Source organism: Coloeus monedula (genome assembly GCF_965178545.1).
Source record: "Coloeus monedula genome assembly, chromosome: 1".
NCBI classification, from domain to species: Eukaryota; Metazoa; Chordata; class Aves; order Passeriformes; family Corvidae; genus Coloeus; species Coloeus monedula.
In genome coordinates, this window is record NC_138781.1 from 86,817,209 (window position 1) to 86,836,943 (window position 19,735).

Genomic DNA, 19,735 nt, shown 5'->3' on the forward strand with positions numbered 1-19,735 from the left:
TGAGCAGCTGGAGGAGATAAATTATTTATTGCTAGATTTTTGTGCTCCTGTATTTTCTAAGGATTCTATAACCATAGCATCACTGGAGCTCCACCACAACTATGTGCACTAGGGATGGAATATATTGCTGGAATTCACAGCTCAAGCTGTTATTCTGTTGTTGCACCATGATTAAATCCAGATTTCTGAGAGTGTGAGAAACCCAAGGGTCAAGCCAGTAAGGAAACTTGGTCTAACTGTGAGTGTGTGGTGTGTGGGGAGTCAAGCAGGGCACCTGTTGGCTCACTGGAGCTGCCCACTGTGAAGGGGATTCTGTTCCAGCTCACATGGTGCAGGTATGACTGCCAGAGTGGCTCCTGGATGGTCATATGGGAATATTTCCTTAACAAGGTACAGAGATTACATTTTGTGGTTAACTCAGCTTTAATTTTATTTCCTCAAGTCCCCTTCCCTGTAACTTCATTTCAATTTTGGTAATAGCAACCCATTCCTCCTCCTTCCCCTGTAATACTGGGGCAATATCCATCCCCACTAATGCTCAGTAACATAGCACCATCATGGAAACAACAACAACGAGCGGTACTATTTATAACCAGGTGAGTAGTAATTGTGACGATCACAATAAATTTCAGAGAATTTTAAGGAGTCATCCCAGCTAGATTATTTGATCATAATAATAAAGGATATTACAATTGAGTGCTTTAATTTTCCTGAGAGTTCTTCTCTTGAAACAGTACACTCCAAAGTGTTTAGTCAGAAAATCAAATGCAATACCATTCTAGGAAGGAACAGCTTTTCTTCTTTTACCAACAACAAAATCATCCTGTCCTTTGCATTCAATCATTTTATTTTTCCTCTTTAATAACATCTGAAATTCAAGTATGTTCCTTTTACTGTCCCCTCATCTCCAATGCCTGAAATCTTCTTGGGATAGGGAAGGCAAACCAGTCCAATTCTATCTCTTGGAAGGGTACAGTGGTCAGCTTCTCTGGGGCAGAAGTTTTGCTCTAAGTAAGGTGCTAGCTCCATCCTGTAGCTAATGAAACAGGCTTCCTCTTGCTCAGTAATGGGCTTGCCAGTAAGCTTGCAGCACAAAAGCTCCCGAGCACTTTTTACTAAAAGGGAATCTGAAGGATAACAGCATTAAGGAGAATGCTGCACAAGCCAGGTGCAGATATATTTAATCCTGGCCCTGTTTCCTGCTTTTCATTTTATATTTGATCCTGTCTTTCTCTCAATTGGAAAGTAATCTGTCTTGTATCCAGCATGCAGACTATAAGCAGAAACCCAGCTCCGGAGGTTCTGGTAAAGCAAACAAATCTTTATTACTTGCTCTGAAGGAACTTTGCTTTTTGTGTATTAGCATTAGTCAATGTATATCCTGTTATAAAAAGACCTTTGTTGGTCATCTGAAACTACAACCCCACTGCTCCCAGTTAGCATTCATTCACTCTTTCCCTTTTCATTTCTTCTGCCTGCTTTTCAGCAGCACACTTTGTTTTTCTTTTTCTCCACACAGCTGCATGCATAAAATACTAAGGGAAGTAGTATTTTGAAACAGAATATTCATCTATTATCTTAATCTTAATCTCTGAATCTGTTTTAAACAGAAAAGAACATATGTAAAACTATACTAACTTGAATGTTTGCAACTAAGGAAAATGTGGACAAATTTCAGTGTTGACTTATGTATCCACACAGAGGAAACAAAGGCCTGATCTGTCCTAACATCCTTAGCTGTATATACATGCACACATACAGAATGTTCTTTAAGGTTCAACACAACCTTGCTGACATTGAAATAAATCTGAAGACATGACAGACTGAATACTTTCAGGGATTTGAAAGGGTCTTCCTTTGAAAACTGTGTTGAAAGAAACAAAAACAAGGAACAACTTGAGGGGTTTTTTTTAATGGATGACATTAAAATCATGTCGAATCATTCTTACTTCACCTGACACGATGAGTTGGGGAGCTCAGCACATTACAATTTCTGGTCTTCCTTAAATTAAATAAACTCATTCCAACCCAAGAATCTTGAGGAGTGACAAGACAAATCCAGTTGCCAATACAAAGGTAAGCAGATGGTATTGCTCTGCTGGGGAGCTGAGATGGAGTAGCACATAATCAAGAAAGCAATCTCCTGATGGTTTGCTGCGGTTAATGCCTTAACTGAGAACTGGAGCTGAGTCAACTTGGCTTCCAGTCAAAATCTTCACTGCATTCAAAGGAACCCCACAGCAATTTTCATTCGATGTTAGCTACCAAATGAATATTTGCAGGGAATACTAAAGTATTGATATCACGTATCAATAGCTTAGTACCGCTTAATGCAAACCACAGTGAAATAGAAGACATTGTCCTTTTTGACTCAGGAAATCAAAAGTTAATCCCTTAATCTGCTCCCTGCCCTCTTTTGTCAGTTTTGGAACAATTATTTGGCATGCACAAGTAATTCAAACTCTTACATTTAAGATGTCTACAGCGGTTACTCTGTCTAAATGGTTTTATTTTTTCTTTTTTTTTTTTTCTTTATTATTACTATAAAGGAATATTAAGAGCAGATCTAATTTCCAGCAAAGTAAAGATGGATCTTTTGGGTGACTTTTCTGGTGCTTGGATTAGGTTTGTAAGCAGTGAGTAAACAGGTAATTCAGTGCTCAGAACATCTTTCCAGAATTAACATAACCACTGTTTCAGGGAAAAGGTAAATTTTCACGCTAATGAACAAGCTCTCCAGTCAACAGAAGAAAATTCAGAACCTAGTTGCAGCTCCACTCTGATCATCGAGGAAAAAGTATCTGAATGCATATGGTTTAAAATTAAACCCATGTTGATTCAACCATGCCATTATTCCTCTTCACCTATTTTTACCGTCCTTCAATAGGCGAAGTACATTGCCACTTAGGAAAATATCAAGGTACTAGGGTGCATTCAGTGCTGTAAAGCAAACCTTACAGGAAGGAAAGCGGGAATGAAAGTGACTGTAAATCTATATTTGCACTGTAAGGACCTACTGTTCAAAACAGCATTAAGTGGTATTTCCAGGATACACTGCTTTCTTACAGAGCAGAGGATATACAGAGACAGCTGACCTCATTCTTCAGGTTTCTTGCCAAGAAGTGTTCAGCTACGTGGGCTGGAAGCACATTCTCCAGAAGCACCCGATTTAGGTTCTCCATGGTTTCAATCTCCTCCCGCTCTTTTTTGAACTTGTTCTTCCACAGGAAGTCTAACCTACAGTAATATTCATTCTGTTACAAGAGGACACAGAAGTAAAGAAACAATAGGCATCTTGTCCTGCTGGAGTACAGGTTTAAGAGACAAAATAAGCACAGTATACAACCCCTACAATGCTATTAGTTGGCTACTCAAATACAATTCCAGATCCCACAGAAGTCAAACCCCAAGCATACACTTTGTAACATGTATTTTACCAAATCCAACAAAAAGGACCAGGAGAAAATAAGAAAAGTTGCAAGGTGCCTTAAACAATGGAAGATTTATTTATCTGCTCGCAGACTTTAGTAGAAATTCATTCCAGAAATTAAATTCTGTAATGGGAACAATTTATTGTTTTGCAACTTAGTATTATTTTGTAAGTGCAGAATTTCTCTTAAAATAACGGGCATTTCGGGAAGACTCTAACTTTTACTAACTCTAACTTATGCCATGCAACCAACCTGGCAAAAAGAAAACAGCCTAATGATATAATATACATTCAGTTTATCAAATCAGGATCAGACTATCAAAAATGGCCCAGTCAGTTGGGCCAACCCAGTTGAGCTTTGGTTTTGTAACTTGCTTTTTTTTCGTTGGTTGGTTGCTTTTACACTTCTTTCTGTAATACTTTATCCTGATTTTCTTTTTGTCCCACAGTTTTCATAATAGCTTTCTGGTAACCACAACAATACCTGGAACTATATGAAAATACATAACGTCCTTGGAGTATTGGTATGTTTTGAGATCCAATTTCATTAAAAGTGAAAATTTAAAATTCTTGTTTAAAAGTGGTGAAAAATTAATAAAACTGAATTTTTGTAGAGCTCTCTCCACTTCCTTTCAAGATTGTCAATGTTTTGTCATAAATTCTATGGCATTATTTCTACAGTAAAGCCTCCTCTGGCCTATCTCATTTGAGCTGATAAAAATCGAGAGCTATTTCAACGTAGTCTAATGGTGTAACACTACCAGGCAATCTCAATGAAGACTATGCTATTAACCAGGATAATATGGTTATGATGGCAATCTTATTATAGAAAAAAATGCTAGCTAGGGTTATTAGCAGTCAGTAAGCATTCACACAAAAAATGAGAGCAAGTCCTTCTGACTGGACAGTGACTGTCACAGCTCAAAATGATTCATACATATTCTATTGAGATCACAGCCAAAGATAAGAGTAGAAAGTTGAAATGAGATGGTATTAAAATGATTTGGCAAGCTTTTAAAAGGCAATGAAAGAAAAAACTGGTGAAGCAAAAAATGCATCTGCCAAATACTTGCAGGATGAAAAAACAGTAAGAGGGAAATTATTCCTCCACTTAAATGCATAGAGAGAAATACACACAGGTTTCCTTTGAATTGGTTGATAAGCGCCAGGTACTATTTAGATTTTTAAGTACAAAACTGAAAGAGAATATCCATAACATGAAATCATTGTTAACACACTCTCTTTGTGCTGATACCTATACTACTAAGGACAGAATGCAGATCTCAAATGCACTGCAAAAGAAATATTCTGGCTATTCTGACTCGAAGGTGACATTCTTCTGAAAATAAAAGGGGTCCTGACATCTTAGAATGTATCACGCTGCATCCCAGAAATCTGGACTTTGAACGTCAAATAAACAAGCTGGATATTTTAAATAATTATATATTACTAAAGGATATTTGCAAATTCTAAGCAAATGAAGAGTGGGCAGAGACTTAAATACTTGTACAGACAATCACAAAGGTACAGAGAACCTGAGAACAGATTTCTGCAGCAACTCAGAAATAGGATCTGATTGTTGCCCTGTCATTGTGCCTGTATTAAATGGCAATTATCACTCCTATAAAGCTTGAGGTCATGAACAGGGTTTTTTTCAGAACAGTTCACATTATGCAAAATACATGCAGTCACTTATTTAGAATGTCTTTATATATATATATGTGTTAGATATCTATACATCCAAGAACTTAGATGTATAAATACACATAGATGGTAAATTCAAATGCCACCAACTGTATTCATGCAGAAAAAAATCCAATAAAACACAGGGATGTCAAAATTATCAGCATAAACTGACAAAAGTAAAGTGGATGCCTGATGAAATTAGATATCCATACATTTTACCAACTTTGTATTGAAAAGGTGGTAGCTAAGTGAAGTTTCAAAAAGATGTTTCTTCTTTAAAAGCTAATATGAAACAGATAATTTATTTACTACTTTACTATTTACTGAATTAAATTTAGGCTGCTACAAAAAACCCCAAAGAGAACTCAGAAATCAGAAAAAAAAAAACAATGTATTCTACAATTTGCTTTGAAATTAGAAAAGTCAGCATATCATATTTCAAAAACAAAAAAAGCACTAGCTTATTAACTTACTTTGAATTGTGGTGGTTTTTTGTTTATTTTTTTTGTTTGCATGATATGAAACTTGTGGTGTATATCCTGATCATTCAAAACAGACAGAGAGTTAGAGAGCTGACAAATGGTACGGATATAACGCAAGTCTTTGGAAAAGAAGCAGGAACAATAGAGCAAGGTACTTTGGAAAAAAACACTTGAGTGCTAAGGAAAAGAGCTATTTAGACATATTGGCTATAGCTGATACAATTGGAAGAGTTGACATACTTTCTGTAAACATGCCTCCATCTACTACAAAGAAGTAAATGGTCATGTGACTAGCAGTGAAATTTGAAATAAGTTTTCATTGAATTCTTTCAGAAGAGGCTCTTGAAGAGGCTACATTGTTCAAGAAGAGAAGAATCCCCTCACAGAATAATAGCTCACTAAAAAACAGAACAGAAACAACAAAGAAACAGTTTTTACAGCTGAGGGAAGCTGCCGTAAGCACCTCAGCAGTAGAACTACCAATGAAATTCAGTGTGGATAACTACAATATAATCAACCATGGAAAAAATAAATAGCCAGCCTACAGAGTAACGGGATACATATTATTTTAGGTATTGTTGAGAAAGGAATTCACAGACTATGTCAATACTGGATTCAAAGCAGATCAGAAGAGATATGTAGTGCTCAACAGTGTTTAAAGTCACAGTCAAGCCCACACCAGTCTGGATTCTCCAGGGAAGGGTGCAAGAGTTGCCATTCTCAGCACACTGTCTGCCTGTCACCAGCCTATTACCAAGTAACTCTCTGGATCTGTATGCAGGGTGTAATGAGTCACTTTGCTCAGTGTCAGGAAATGGTTGTCGCCTATGCTGGCAGGGGCATCAAAAAAAAGCAGCTTTGCTTTCTCCACCTCACTTTTGTCTGTTCACTCCCATTCCTCTGGCACAAGCATTGCTGTGGCCATGCCATAAATCTTGAAAATAGACCTGGCTCAAAGCCAATCATTTCTGCAGGGTTAATTTTTAAGCCTGACCATTTCCGTATTTTGATCCACTATACATCTTCACAGCGAGCTGTTCCAGTACAAATGAGGAGACACAAGGATAAGAATGAGCAGCTGAGGGAAGGTCTGCTTCTTCCAGCAGTGATGCTGGCTGTGCAGCTAAAAGAATTAAGTAGGCTCATAAACCATTATACTAACTCTCCCTCTCTTCATCCCCACCGAACCAGAGGCACATATTCCCTGCCTCTGCTTTTGCATCAGGACAGGCATCTCTATGACCAATGGTGAGCAGGTTCACAGAGCTAGGCTTGCAGGAAAGCATCCACTTTTTGTTTGGATAAACTTTTTGTTTACTCATCCTGGGGACAGAGGGGCACCAATGGCAGCTGAAGGGAAGTGGAAAGGCCGCCCTTTTCATCAGTGGCTATTTTCTGTAGCATTTTAAAAATAATCAGATATCAAATGAAGAAAAAGTATGTATTATCTGCAAAAAATGCAATAACTAACAGAGAAATTACTTGTATATTACCCTCTGTGGAAGGAGGGTAAGGAAGATTTTGACTTTGTTGGCACTGCCAAGATGGCTCAACAGCATCGTGCACCACTTAATGAAAGCAGAAAACAGGAAGTTTAAAAACAGAAAGACAGACACTGTCACATGACTTTTTATCAAACTGTGAAATTCATTATCAACGTTGGGAACACCAGGAAGATAAAATGGGTTAAAAAGGGATCAGACAGTGAAACTGAAAGCAGAAGAGCCAATAGCTATTAAACATGGTCACAGAAATACCAACTGGCAGAAAGTGGGAGGTATATGTCCCTGGAAAGGTCACTCTATGCAGGTTGATTTCCTCCCCTATCTTTTTCCAAGGATTTGCTACCAATCAATATCACCAACAGTAACTAAAAATGGCAGGTCTTAGGCCAGTTATGTATTAAAATTAGTTCATAACATTTTCCAGTAATATTTAGACTTTGCTTGAGAGGGTTTGAAGATGTAGGTTTTTTCTCCTTCTTCTTTAAGGGAGAGTAAGTTAGCAGAAAAATCAAAGGCAAGATTGAAGAGTTATAAATAAGCGGTATCATGACAAGGATCCTGGACCTACAGCTCTGAAAATGAAGACTTTTTCTATTACAGCATCATTTCTTAGTTGGTGTAACAGAACACCCGTAGTTGTTTGCAAAAAAAAACTGTCTTGTTGATGTGACTGAGCCCACAAAGAAATCTTTCCTTTCCCAGTGAAGATGATATTCCTTCTCTCCTTTATTCTTGGTATTGCAGCCTCTGCCTCCATCTGACACTTTGGTTGACAGGGACTAAAGGTGATGTGATGAAGAACTTATCCCTGTTTCTGAGGGGAAGTAGCTGTGCTCTACACCCACTCTGTTACTGTCATCAAATGAACAAACTCTAATGTGCTGCTGGCAACAAGGCAGATGAAGAATGTTATTTCTAAATCAAGAAGGATGTTCCCCACTACAATACATACTGCAGAAACTGCCTGATAAGAATTTTTTGGGTAGTAACCCGCAGGGCCTACATGGCAATTTAAATTACAGTAATTACCTTTTGAGGAATTGTAATGTAAATGAATGATTTAAGGACAGTCTGGCATAAAATCCTTTCCAAGGCTGCAGTCTGTGAAGGCACAGGCTGTTCATGAGATCTCACATGGATTGCCTCTTCCATTTCAGAAGTGCACTGCATTGTTCTGGCACAATGGGCTGGAATTGCAGCTTTTAGCCATGAACCCTGTACAGGCCTGAGGACTTAGAGACTAAGAACTGCCCTTGCATATTCCCTCATCTTAGTACAGGGTAAGACTGTTGACATCACATTTGTTCTGAAAAAGCACAACTGGGTAATAAAAAGAGTAGTTTCCTGTTGGGTCACAGTTTTAGTGCAACTGTGGCCTCAGCATGTGGTACACTTCCGTGTGTGCACGCTATATTGTTTCTGTGTCTGCACCAAACCATAATAACTGTGAGGAAAATAGCTTACAATTAAGCAACCAGGGAGACAGCAGATGGATGCAGACAGATGGGAGCAAACCGGGAAGCTGTGAGCCAGTATGGGTCAGAATGATAAGCAATAGTCACAGCACACTATCAGCATAATGTCAGTGATAGTTACTGGTGAGTTTTAAGGGCATATTGGAAGGTAAGAAAGAAAATAGCTTCATAGATGCTCCTGACAGTCCTTTGCAAGGGTATGGGACAGAAGAGGACAAAGGTGTTTCTTTGAGAAGGTGACAGGCTGCATGTGGCAGCTGGCATTGTGTCCACTGGTGCAGGTGAAGAGAAGTGTGTGTCTTACCTGTCTACCCAAAACCAGTAATGTGATGAAGAATATGAACAAGGAAATTGAGCCCATTGTCTTCAGGTCCTTCAGTATTCCTGGCCTATAAAATAAAAACTTAAGTAAAGCCAGCTGCTCCAAAGTTAGACTTCAATTAAAATTCAAGCACAAAAATAAGACCACAATTTATATATACACTACTTTCTGGTATGTAAACTAAGAGCATTTAAATATGAGATGCTATATTATTTGATTAAATATCATTATTTATGTTATGTAGCTTTAATTACCTCTACTACATTCTCTGCAAACATACCTACATTTTGAAGTCTAATAATAAGAGGAGGATTTAGTAAAAATAATATCCTTTTTTAATTACAAATGGAGAGCATTTGTGGCTTAGTCTATACAAGAAGAATAAAAATCGATTTTTAATGCAATAACACTATTTCCATAGTGGAGAGCTCGACCATGTCCAATGAATAGGAAGAAATGGAAACTAAAGCATCTAACTCCCGAGATACCTTTTCACATGAGAATTACAGGAGGCACAAACTAGATCTTGTACAGAGTTTATTAAAAACTCTGCTTTGGCAAAAGTCACTAGAGGTAATGGGAAACAGTTTACACTAGAACTCTCCTACTCATGCCACTGAAACAAGAACCTTGGTGAGAGATTTAGGAAGGAAAATACCAACAGACACAGAGCTTGACTGACAAAATCAAAGCTGCCAGAAGCACATCCTCAGTCTAACCCATCCCCTGGTTCTCCATACCATCACACAGATAACCCTTTCCACTAATGCAATGGAAACAAAGACCTGAGTTTGTTCCCATTTAATGTTTAGATTTAAGTGCAAAGAAAACCTACACTTTTAAAAAAAATTATTCAGTTGAGATCCTTTTCCATGATTGTTAGAGCACAGTAAAAATGATATTGAAACTACACTCTGAATATCCAGACTTTCTGGTGTGGCATATGCCATACACTTGGCCTACACAGAAGAAAATCACCTCTTTGTTTTGAAAATGAGGTAAAAACTACAGCTGTCCAAAAATTATTTTATACAGCAATAACAGGAACTGGAATCATAATTTTGGTCTTACATGTTATCACCTGTAACAAAGATTTCAGCAGTGTCACGAAAAACTTAAGATACAATTCACAAGCACAGCAAATAAAATAAAAAAGATACAAACTGTTGGTCTACTAATTTTTTCAATAGCTAAGACTGCATTTGTAAAGATTTAAGACTATGTACTGGTTCTGGGGAAGCTGATTTTCTCTGGCTTGTAGCAAATATGCTTTAAAAGCCTTGATGATGTACAGCCTGAGGCTTAACAAACTTGATAATGACTTCTTTGTAATGTCCTTTATGACAAAAATGCAAATTAAACCATTATCTATTTCCTATAGTATGTGATTTTAATGCCTTGTCCAGACTTATTTTATTCTAATGCTCTGAGGTGTGACATTAAATCAAATATTAACTTCAGCATGACAATGATTTTACATTGTGACTCAGATTACATAGCCAAACACGTATGTTCCATGACGTAAGAACTACCATGGGTAGTATTTAACTTCAGAAAGACTGGAGTTAGCCACCTACCTTCTAAGAGGTGCCATTGCATACATAAATTTGCTGTAGTCATCCAGCATGGGCCCATGAGTGTGCAGAAGGATGACATTGTAGCCCACCAACGCAATCAACATTATTACCATTTTCAACTCATAATTTATCCTCAGGAAAACAGAACAGGAAATGAGCCCTAATATGCAGCTGTATATAAAATACTGGCAAAGAGAAATCAAATGGAAAATATTTAGAATTTGGCTCTTGAGTAGGAAATCATGCATAATAAAATGCTCAAGCTAGTTTAAAAAACAAATTATTGACTGACCACTGAAGTGTGCAATCTATCACAATCTGGGACACTGTGGTTTATAGACAGCCAATAAAAATAAATTTATGCTCCCTAATTTTCACCCTTTGACACTTTTGGTTTACTTATCTGCATTTGTGGGATACCACTGATGGTGTTGAAATCTAATGCAGGAGTCTGCTGCCAGCAGACAGACAAGATTTATTCCTGTTCCACTGTAAAATTTTCATTCATGCTTGAGTCCCACGATTACTCTGGATGTCTTGCTAGCATTTGGGTCAAGGTAAAATGTCTAAAGGCCTGAAAACAACAATTTCATTGCCTGTATTTGCAGTTGTTATAAACTGATGCAATACCCAATTGTTATGAACCTCATAGATATGCAATTTTACAAACTCTAGAAATGCAGCTAGGATTTGAAAAATACAAAGCCATTAACAGGACCTATGCATAATATAAATATAAAAAATCCTTCTCTCAAATCCCGTGGAGTAATAACCATATAAAAACACATCCAATTGCTAAAAAAATAAAAGCCTTTTCTTTCCTATGTCATATATATCAACAAAAATATGTCTGGTTGAACTTAAATTCCTGGAACAATATTTTCACCTGATACTTTCTGGAAATTGATTAGGGCATCAAAATTAATGCTAAAACAAGAATCATCACAAGAATCATTATCTTAGTTTTTAATATGCAACACCTTTGCCAGAAATGCTTCCTGAAAATTACAGTCCTACACCTTGCAAGGAAGTTTCTTTTCTGAAACTACAAAGAATTCTATTTCTAGTCATGCTATTTTCAGACTATTGTTGACTTGTTGATGGCAGTACTTTTGACAGAACCTGAATCACTGTATACTAATTTTGGAGGATCAGTAAGAAGATTAATTTTCACAGCACCCATCAGACAGAAATTGATCTACCATCTCAATCTTTGCTGCTACTGTAATTTGCTCGAAGATCTGGCTGAAGTAAGAAATAGATAGAACTATTGTTCAGAATCACCAAAAAATGAAACTCCTCTGATAGCTGCATTTCAGAGGAGGTCACACTCCAAATTTGGTGTTACATAAAAATAGCAGCATCCTTTTTTGAGTCAATAAGGCATTCTACTGTTGAAATCAGTTTCCAAAGGGAAACAAGCAAAGGCAGTCTTGAATCCACATACTGTTTGACAAAGACCCAGAAATTTTCAAGTGGAACAGTCTCTGACAGCGTTCCATAGGAATACATAGAAGAGATGGAAAATTTCAGACAAGGGTGGATGAATTAGAAAAGAGTGGAACAGCCACACATTTAAGAATGCAGACCTTGCATTGCAATGCAGTGTTTCAGTAAGCAAAAGCAGACCTGGAGAGTCTGGCAATCTGCAGAGCAGTGAAGCTGAGCAGGTGCAGACCCCTGGTCTGCTTAGTGCATCCCTCAGCCACAGGAAAACCTCAGCCAGCTCAGCCAACTTGTCACAACCCAGGAGCCTGCAGGCAGTTCCCACGTGGTACCAGTGTGATGCCACCTCTGATGCAGCCTTGGCTTTATCCAACAGTGCAACAGCAAGTTCTCATGGATGTCATTTTTGTCTGACAGCTGAAGCAGTGAATAGCAATGTTTCCTTTTAAGAAAATTCTCTAACAGCTCACAGGAGGAAAATGCAGGGTAACCTCTCCACAGACAGAATCTGCACCTCATGCTGTACAAATCAAAATTCTCAGCATCTGAAGGGGCGTAACTCCATCTATCCTCTTTTTCTTTCTTGTTCTAGCTCTAATAAAGGTATTTTAACCAATACCTGACAGAGGCCGAGTGCCTCTCTTACTGGGATCACAAATCTGGTGCCTTGCACCGGGTACTACACACTTAGGATCCAGCCCAGTGCATTTGCTCTCTTCTCTTAAAATTTAAGACCTACAGTTCTGTGGGTGTAAAGACCTTTACTGAAGTAAGAAGGAGTTCTACTCCCATACGTCAATAGAGAAAAACTTGAGGACAAAGTCATTTTGTAAAAAATTTCCTAGTAAAATAAAATATATCCCAATACTGCATCTTTTAGATGTCGGTATTATAACTTCTATTTCTTTTAACACGTGGAGGTGGCAGCACTGACACCAGACTGTATTTTTTCCCAGGAACAGATACATACATCAACTTCTATTACATGGAAATGACAGAAGCATCACAGCAAAACTGAACAAATTAAACACAAAAATGTCCCTATAATTTACTGATGAATCTTTGCTAAGTATTTTTAAAAAGTAAGCTATACCAATCAAAAAAGTTATTTTGGGGGGTAGAGAAGGAGGCAGATCAATTGCTTTGCTTCAAAATGAACTGAATTCAATTGGGGCTAAGGTAATTCCCAAAGCTCCTATGTACTCATTTTAGATGACAGTCAATAGATGTCAGGTTTACTATCATAAATCACATAAAGTTTATTGACATGAATAAAGCTTGAAACTAACACACAGATTCAAAATAACAAATTTTTAATTTAAGGAAACAAACATTTGTCAGCTTAAGTATTCAATATCTTACATGGTGAAGAGAGAGAAATTTTATTCCCAGAATAAAAAAGAAAAAAAATATCAAAACCGGTAACTCAAAAGGACTTTGTAGCTTTTTCAAGCTGAAACATACGCAGTGTCCGAGGATGAAAATAATGTGTATTTGAGAGATGTTTTAAAGGTTTTTAAATCTTTAGCTAACTTAAATTTTTCATTTATTAATGTCAGAAGTGAAATTTTAACATAATTTTTTCATGCCAGTCTATCAAAGATGAATTGTCTTAGATGAAAGAATGTGGTTTAATACTTTAAAAGCTATAAATCCTGAAATCAGGACACATAGTTTTGGTAATGGTCTCATTATTTCACCACAGAGATAAAATAATCTCCCTTCTCCTCTTGCCACCACCAGCTTATTCATACAACCCAGCTGACCTATTTTGATACAATATATGGCTTGTTATTTTCAACTGCAGGTCTTTTGTAGTCCTTCTAAGAATCACTGCTCTCTAGGACACAGCTCCCACTTTTTCGCAGCAATGTCCTTCCCCCTCCTCTTGCATGCGCCGTTGTGCTTTTGTTCACACTAAGAGATCTTCTTCAGATCAACTCAGATCTCTTAAGCAGTTTATACAGTGGTACATGAGAGTTTTATTTCCACCCCTCTCACCCCATCTCTTATCAAATACACAATGACAGGAGTGTGACAATTCCACTGTCAGTGATGTAAGTGGTGAATATTTTCAGGTCAGCCACCTGAAAATATTCCCACCATGGGAAAACTGTCTGCAGACTAACCTGGCTTTCAGTGCACAGTCTGCTTTGGAGACACTATGTGTTATCTTGGTATCTTGCAAAGTGTTAGCATGGATGAGTTAAGCTTCCTTGTTATCATGCTGTTTCCAGCTTTTTTAATCTGACATTCATTAAAATCTCTATTTTCAGAAGTACTAATCTCATTTAACTTCCCACTTACTTCAAATGCAGTTGCAGCTGACTAAAAAAAAAAAAAATCAAGCTTTTTCTGCAGTTTTAAAAATGGGTGGGTGTTTAACTTCAAGCAGATCTGGTAACAGTCAATTTAATGTAATTGTTGTAAACAAACAAAGAATTGTAAAATTAACTTACCGGTAGGAAAAAACAGTTATTTTGTATACACCACCGTGTCTGATTACTTGAATTAGAAAAACTTGCATTTGATGAATTAAGAACTGAGGGAAAAGCTATCACAGCATTATCCAGGAAAAACTAGAAAAAAATAAACATATCATCCATTAGCATGACAGCTGTTTAAGGTCAAAATAGAGAACAGAAATGGAGAAGCAGAGAAAGCCTTGCCAGTAACCATTTAACTCTGGTATTTCACTATTTTTTTGTATCTTACTTTGAAATAGGAAAAGGAAAATGACATAACATGACTCCTTGTTCCTGCATTCTCAAACAAAAACAACTTTTTTAACCTTCATCTGACACTTTCCACTGGAATAAAAGACAAAAGGCTCTTTGTTATATTATTTTCATATAGCAGAAGCTCAAACACACAAGAGACGATGATGAAATAAATTCGATATGAATAATTCCTGGGTTTACCTCAACTGAACGTCCTATTTAAACACAGGAAGAATTTAAAAAAGAATAAGAAGTCTTTACTGAAGTTGGTTTACACAGATGCAATAACATAATAATGCTGACATTAATATCGGGACTAATGTCATTGAAACAGAAAAGTGGATCCAGTATCTCCTGGGTCATCAAATTCAGCCAGTAATCACACACGAAACCATCATCATACAGACCCCCTTGATGCAATGATCCAGTGCTTTCTTAATTTAGATTTTGGTGACTACATTAATTCCAGTAGTTTGAATCTCAACATTTAAGCTGTTTCTACATTTAACCACTATTCATGGCCAGTTCTCATGTTTTTCTTCTTGTCATAATCTCATCCTTTAGCTTTCACATGGCTTCTTTCTCTCCTGAGTATTTACAGTCCTAATATTTAGTATCATCTCAGCCTTCATTGTACTCATCAATCTATGTTTTTTCTACTTCCTTCCCTGAAAACAAGCTCTTCATTCCCCTAATTAGTCCAGTAGTCACCCTCTGTACATACTTCTTTCAATTCAGCCTTCTGAGTGACCAAAACTGCAAACACGCTTCCCAGATTTTATCAGTAAGTCATGCAATAGTTCTAACACTAATTCTGCAGAAAATATATTTCCGTACATCCTAGAATCACAGAATCGTTAGGGTTGGAAGGGACCTCTGGAGATCATGCAGTTCAACCCCCCCTGCCAAGGCATGGTCACCTAGATCAGGTTACCCAGGAACATGTTCAGGTGGGTTTTGAATGGCTCCAGACAGGAAGAGTCCATGACCTCCTGGGGCAGCTTTTTCCACCCTCAATATAAAGAAGTTCTTCCTCATGTTGAGATGGAACTTCTTGTGTTTTCGTTTATGGCCATTGCTTCTCATCCTGTCTCTGGGTACCACTGAAGAGTCTGGCACCATCCTCTTGACACCTGCCTTCGAGGTACTTATATGCATGGAATAAATTGAATATAAAAATTGAATTTATATATCTAGAATTATGCTCCTTTGCTCACAGCTACAAAACCTTAACAGCTCACTGTACCTCATGCAGCTGGGGCTCAGACAGATGATGATATTATAGGAGCTTAACACATTCTGCACGTGGACATCACCCCAGTCACTAACACCATGCTCAGCAAATGTGAGGTAGCTTTCCTTCATTGGGATTCACCTAGGTAAATGCAGTTTATGTTTACCATGAGTTCAAAGCAGTCACATGGATGGCTATTGTGATTCAGCTGAGTTGACATTAAGCCCACATAATTAATTAAAATCCTGAACTCATCACCTATCCACCTGATGAGCTTCCAACATGTATCAGAATTTCTTGTCACTAACCTGTCAGACCAACTATAATCTTGAGCTTTTTACTACTAAATTTCATCCTAGTTCTTTTACTCAAATGTGGAAACCATGTTTTTACTAGAAAATGGACATATCATGGACCAGCCATAAAATAGAAGAACCAGAGCATGTAAGACAGAAGGACTTAAGCACGTACACAGGGAAAGAGTCCATGGGGAGGTTGTGAGAAAGGAACAAGCAGCACTGGGGAGGACGTGAACGAGGAACAAGCAAAGGAAGAAAAGGATAAGAAAATGCAAACTGAAGGACAGTTGTGACACACACGATGGACGAGGTGACACACATACAAGAGCCAATCATAAAGCATAAAGTAGCGTGTGAAAATAGGCCTTAACCAATAACAATTATGCACGATTGTGCGTAGGGAAAGCAAGAATTTTATATTAGGGACACTAATTCATCAATAAAATGGCTTCTGCCTGATTCACATTGAATCGTGTAGAGTCCATTGTTTCTCTCTGCACTCAAATCCACACCTGACTTCTTCCTTTCTAAAATTCCAAGCCATACCTCACAGACACTAACTGTCACCTTAATTCATTAGTGAATTTCATAGTTCCTCTTATACACTAAATATGAAAATCCACATGTGGTTGACTAGAGTAGAGATCCACAGGTCACCTCCCTCTCACACGCTGTTCTCTGCAGGTCGTCACCGTGTAACCCACCTCTAAATTCTTTCTTCATTTCTGTCTTTAACTACTGTTACAGAGAAAACCTGAACTGCTTCACTCAGAGCAACAAAATGTGGATCAAAATGGTTTATTGATGTACTAATGTTAAATCTGCCAGTCATAGTTCTGTACAGCCAAGTCTTGGAAACTTGCAAGGACAGAGACCCCACAATCCCCCTTAGCAATGGTCTCAGCACTGTACATGCACAGTGACTTCTTTTGTCTTTCTAAACACTATCCAACCTCCCATGTCACCACCCAGGTTATGTTTTGTAGCTCTGCTGAGAAGAGTCTGAAACCATTATCTCTGTAACTCCCCTTCAGCAGAAGTCCAAGGTTGTGGATTTGTGAAGGTCTTCAATATGCCACGCATTACAAATACCAAGCTGGCACTCACCTGTGTTTGTACAGTTGCACTTTCAGGTTGTTTTCCTTCTCTAACATGACTGTGTATATGAAACTACACATAATTAACCTGCCATCAGTGAAGTACAAAGTCAGGACCAGGATCACTACCAGAAATATAACAGATAAACCACAAAAACAGACCCTACAAAATGTTAATAAACACCTACAGATGTTGTAACATCCTTCTATAACTGATCCCAAAGAGCTCTAATGACGTGCACATGCAGAGAGTTACACCCACATCTGCCTCTTCCCACAGGATGTGTGGGTGAAATGCACACACTCCCTCTTCTGGGAACGCAGGGTTCTGGCACACCCTCCTGAAAGGAGATGCAGGTGCTCTAGCTTTATGTGCCCCTGTGCAGCTCCCTGCAAGCTGTCAATGCACATGCTGGAGAGTGAGCCCTGCGAGTCCATGTGCAGTAACAAACCTGAGCCGTGGTCCCTGCTTGTCCCAGCCCATGCTGTTTCCTGCCCATTTGCATGGCAGGCAGCTCACGGTATCTGACAGGGAGGCTGCTCCTGCTGGCTGAGGCAGAGGTGTGATGCCAGAGGGGTGACTTATGACAGTGTCAAAATAGTGTTTTGACAGTCATCTGCTTTCACTCATAGCTCTCCCTCTCCTGTTACACATTTCCACATTGTCCAGAGAAGTTGTGGAGTCTCCCTCACTGGAGATACTCAAGAACCATCTGGACACAATCCTGTGCCATGCGCTGTGGGATGACCCAGCTTGAGCAGGGAGGCTGGACCAGATGACCGCTGTGGTCCCTTCAACCTGACCCATTCTGTGATTCTGTGTTTTTTATACTTCTTTTCACATTATTTCCTTCTTTACTTAAGAATTTTCTGAAGTCATTTGGTTACTTTTTGAGCCAGCTGATGCTCGCCTGCCTCTTTTAACAGGAATAATTTTGGGCAAAAGCCCTTCAGACAGCTTTGAGGATTTACTCCTCCTCCCTGCCTCCAGCTATTTAATAGCTTTTGTTAACAAGGGCATCTGCCAAGGGCCCCCACATCCAACTAACAGTGCATATACTTTTTCTGTAAACATGAAATATTTAGTTTCAGAATCCCACCTTATTCATGTCCCCAGAGCAAAGATTATATAACATGAAGAACTCAAACACAATTATAATCTAGAAACACATATGGTATGCATATTTATATATGTTAATTTATATTAAAGCATTTTAATTTTGGTTTTGAACTTTACACAAGGCACTTCTGACCTATAAATGTTACCTGTATACACAGAACATTATATGAAATATGGTATATCTTTGCATATATTAATAAATTAATCTATTAATAAAAAGGAAAAAAAAAAGGATATGGAAGTGTTGTCACCTGCCATGAGCCAAACAACACTTATTTCTGAATGATGTGTTTTCACTTGTCTTTCTTGTGTCTCATCAGTTATCTACATCTGCTATCACGCTTTAAAGATACATATTGTTCTTCAACATAGTATTTTTTGTAAGAGTAGGTTCAGTCCTACTAAGCAGTCACACCTACTCAAATGACTCAAATGAAAGCAGTATTTTTTATGAATTCCAATGTTTGCCAGGAAATGTCTGAGCATGCTACCATTAAATTCTTATTTTAACTTCATATATTCTAACAGCTTTTTCTTTTCTTGCGTTCACATAACCTGCAATCCTCAGTTCTGAGTTTTCTGCCTTGCATAATGAAAATACCTGCTTTCAATGGGAGCCATGTGGTGACAGACCCTCCCCCCAAAACACGGGAAAAGCAAATTAGTGCATCTATTTTTTTCTTTGAAAACAACAGCATAATACACTAGTTTAGATCTCATTAAAAGGAAGCCATCTTTCTCACTAAGGTATGAAAGCATTTGGATGTAGAATGCCTATCACAGCTTCCACTGAAAAATGCCAGTTGCTCTGGCAGGTGAGTCAGGACTTTTATTCCCAGATCCTCACAAGAATGCCCCAAGAATAGCGTGAAGAATCACAAACTCTGGTATCATGCCCCCTCTTCACAAGCTCATAAGCAGAAGTTTAAGGACAGCCTGGAATGCTGAGTTCCTACCAAGACTATTATGCATTTTTTTACTAAATAACAGTGATGCTGAGATATTGGTAAGTTGTAAAGGGGTGGGTGATGAAAATCCAGAGAGTACTGAAATGCATTTAGCAGAATTTTTAGAGCATTTTGCCTCTGGGTTTGTACAAGACTTCTTAACATCAAAGTGCTCATGCATCTGTGTTATTTGGTATGTTGCGGCATGTCTCTTGATAATAGTCAAATGTACCAAATTAAAGTTGCTCAAAAATTATTTTTTATTAAAGTTTGGGTAGCAAGTGAAAATGCATGACTGTCTTTGTGCCACCATGTATTCAATTCCCAGCCCCCTGCACAGGCAATATGCAGTGGCAAGTCCCTGCCTTGTTCTCTCTTGTCCCACCAACAAGAGA

General features: G+C 38.1%; 1 protein-coding gene across 1 annotated transcript in view; it reads right to left on the minus strand.

The window, feature by feature from the left end:
• Positions 1–19,735, minus strand: part of ADCY2 (adenylate cyclase 2) — a 211,455-nt gene that overhangs the window by 11,547 nt on the left and 180,173 nt on the right. The window contains exons 17-20 of the mRNA XM_082285044.1: positions 14,383–14,502; positions 10,478–10,662; positions 8,883–8,967; positions 3,096–3,254 (exon numbers count right to left, since the gene is read on the minus strand). Of these exons, the coding sequence (XP_082141170.1) occupies positions 3,096–3,254; positions 8,883–8,967; positions 10,478–10,662; positions 14,383–14,502 (549 nt within the window). The remainder of the gene's footprint in view (positions 1–3,095; positions 3,255–8,882; positions 8,968–10,477; positions 10,663–14,382; positions 14,503–19,735) is intronic.